We start from the raw sequence: 2,732 nt of genomic DNA, 5'->3' as shown, positions 1-2,732 counted from the left end.
CAGTTGGTTTCTTACCGGTACAATTGGGCAGGGGCTTTTTATTTCTAGGTTTAGAGCTCCTCCTGTCGATCACACTTCTGTTTGCAGCAGCTGTATCTGCTTTAAATGCCTTTGGCGCTGCTGCTGTGCAGCTTTTGGTGTGGGGCTTTTCATCACACAGGTGTCAGTGCTTACAAAGGTTGTGGACATGCATCTGTAAATTGTACTGAAACCTTTAGTTTGTTGTGAAAACAGAAGGGCTAATGTGTGAGGCTTGTACAGACTTGTTGAGCGGGGTAAATCCTAAGGAATTAAAAAAAAAAAGGTTTAATGGGCTCTAATAAGATGTAAAGCTGCAAATGAAACACAAAAAAGATTGTATGGATAAACCGTCACTGAAAAATGATTTAGTCACTGCAGCCTTCTATGCTGCGGTGTATCTGAGGAGCAGGGGGAGTTAAGGATGTCTGTGTTCTCAGTGAGTTGTAAATGTGATGTAAGATGTTTTAATATGAGCGCCGGAGAAAGACATTCACATAAGACACTGTTTACCTTTCATTTGCTTTGGGCTAAGATCATTCGTGTTCAGTCGTGTGTTAAATCCCAGTGATGAGACAGTGTTTGAGAAAATGCTGTAGGCCTGGCCAGGGCTGGTGAGGGAAGTGGCTTAAGCCTTATCTGTTGAGTCACTTAAACTCGATTAAATAAAAGACTAGAAAATGCATCATGGGGAAAACTTGTCCTGTTTTAATAGTGGATGTGCAGTGCTTAAGACATGCAGAGTTTTGCAAGTGCTCAAGGCATTAGTTTAATCAATAAAAGATTTGTATGTGTGTTCGCAGGGCTGAAAGAGACCTACGTTATCTGTAATTTTTTCAGTTTAGTAAATGTAGCGATGGCCATTCTGCCTGGTGAGATGAGAAGCATGCATTCCATATTTGTAATCTTAAGAAATAATAAATATAAATTATGATACAGTTTATTACAGCATTTTCTGTGGAAAAACTAACCCAACGTTAAATATGTACGCTCCTTTTGTTACTATGTGTCTAATACCTTCAAAGTTAAGACAGTATGATCTGAAGACTGTAAAAGTGCTCATCCATATTTTCTGTTTGTGGGGTTAAATCATATACTGTAAAACTGGTGGTATTCTTCATCCTGGTGCCTTAGTAATATAGACTCTGTTTTGGTTTTGAACTAGCTACTACTTGGAAAAAAATTTTTTTTGCTTCCTACTACAGGGACAAAGATGCCACCGTTAATGCTGAGGAAATGTCTGTCTGTCTACTGAGAAACCTAGGTATAAGTTTTGTTGCCTCTCTTTTAACTGTTTAATTTTTGTAGTAGATGATCAAATTTTGGATAGAAAAAGCAAACAGTTTCCTGTTATGTTCTTAATCCAAGACTTGTGGCAAAATGGAGGATGTTATTCTGCTTATACTTCTTTTAGGGATGTGTTGTCTTTGGGCTAAATAATTTTGCCATGCTGTAAATATCTAACTTGCATTAATTATGATTCCGTTCCGCTGTCCATTATACATACTGCTGATTCAAGTTATGGTTGTTTAGTAATCATTGCTCACCTTCTGGCTGATACTGTGATGCATTTCAGAGTTTACTTGCACTGTGAAGTTCAATACTAACAAGATAAGGGATCGGTATTAACATGAAGTCTCATACACTGAATCTTTTTTTTATGTTGGTGGTAAATAAGCAAAATTGCTCTGCATTGGGTGGTAGATATGTAGAAGTAAGGCAAAAAAGCAAGGTAAGTTATTCAAGGTAGTGCTACTCAAAGCACTCACTACAAATTGTTCTACTCAAAGGGAATCTTCTGGTTTAGGAATTAGTATTGCTATGCTAAGAAGCAGGAAACATGAACTGCATTCCAAATTCATGAGTTTAACAGGAAATAATAAATCTTGTTTACATTTTTGCCTTTGTTTTTCTGTGCCTGTAGGGTGCATTCGGATCACATTTCCTAATTTATTTCTTTTGTCAATGCAAAGGCTAAAACCTTACCTTTTTTTAGGCCAAGACTCTCAGAGAAGGTAGGCTAAACATGAAATATTGTGAACCGATAAGGCACACAGCAAATACAAAATTTTTACTTCTTACCATACTAATTCCGTAATCTCCCTTTGTATACTGTGTGAAATTTAAAATGCTCAATTAATGATGAGTTTAGTATGAGAGATTACATCTGATACTGACGAGTGTTTATCCATTATGGCCTGCTTGTGTACAAAAGGATCATTTAAATTACCTGAAATTACCTTGAAATAACCTAACTACCTTTTGTTATGTTAATTTATAGCACTCTCTAGGCTTCCTGATAAAGAATTATTCTGATACAAAAATATCTGAATGTTATGGCTGCCAAAGTAGATTGAAATGTCTTAAATGTCTTCTTTGTCTCTCTTTTTTTTTTTTTTTTTTTTAAATCTTCTCATAGATGGGAAAATAGTTTTACCAGGGAACCTCTTGGCTTTCACTTTCTATGGCAAACTTTGTAACATCGTGGTGATGAAAGTGAAAGGAACTGATGGTGCAGAGCTGACTGCCCAGGGCAGTGCCATTTCCAGTGATATGCATGAGCCAGACCTTGAAAGATCCGATTTGGAGTCAAGTATGTTAGATCTGTCCTTACAGCTTGGCAAGATGGACATTGACAACAGTCCAGAGGTTGCATCCATGAGCACACCAAGCAAACTGATGGATCCAGGTTCACCACTTACGCCCAGTTCTGC

At 37.3% G+C, this 2,732-nt stretch overlaps 1 protein-coding gene across 1 annotated transcript in view; it reads left to right on the top strand.

The window, feature by feature from the left end:
- Positions 1 to 2,732, top strand: part of SPATA5 (spermatogenesis associated 5) — a gene marked incomplete at both ends in the record, with an annotated part of 26,292 nt that overhangs the window by 2,851 nt on the left and 20,709 nt on the right. Inside the window, 2 exons of the mRNA XM_009700575.1 lie at positions 1,224 to 1,282; positions 2,438 to 2,732. The exon at positions 2,438 to 2,732 is cut by the window's right edge and continues 5 nt beyond it. Of these exons, the coding sequence (XP_009698877.1) occupies positions 1,224 to 1,282; positions 2,438 to 2,732 (354 nt within the window). The remainder of the gene's footprint in view (positions 1 to 1,223; positions 1,283 to 2,437) is intronic.

Source organism: Cariama cristata, unplaced genomic scaffold (genome assembly GCF_000690535.1).
Source record: "Cariama cristata isolate BGI_N322 unplaced genomic scaffold, ASM69053v1 scaffold36535, whole genome shotgun sequence".
Taxonomy (NCBI): domain Eukaryota; kingdom Metazoa; phylum Chordata; class Aves; order Cariamiformes; family Cariamidae; genus Cariama; species Cariama cristata.
Note: the sequence above shows the minus strand (reverse complement) of the source record. Positions and strands in the feature narration are given on the sequence as shown.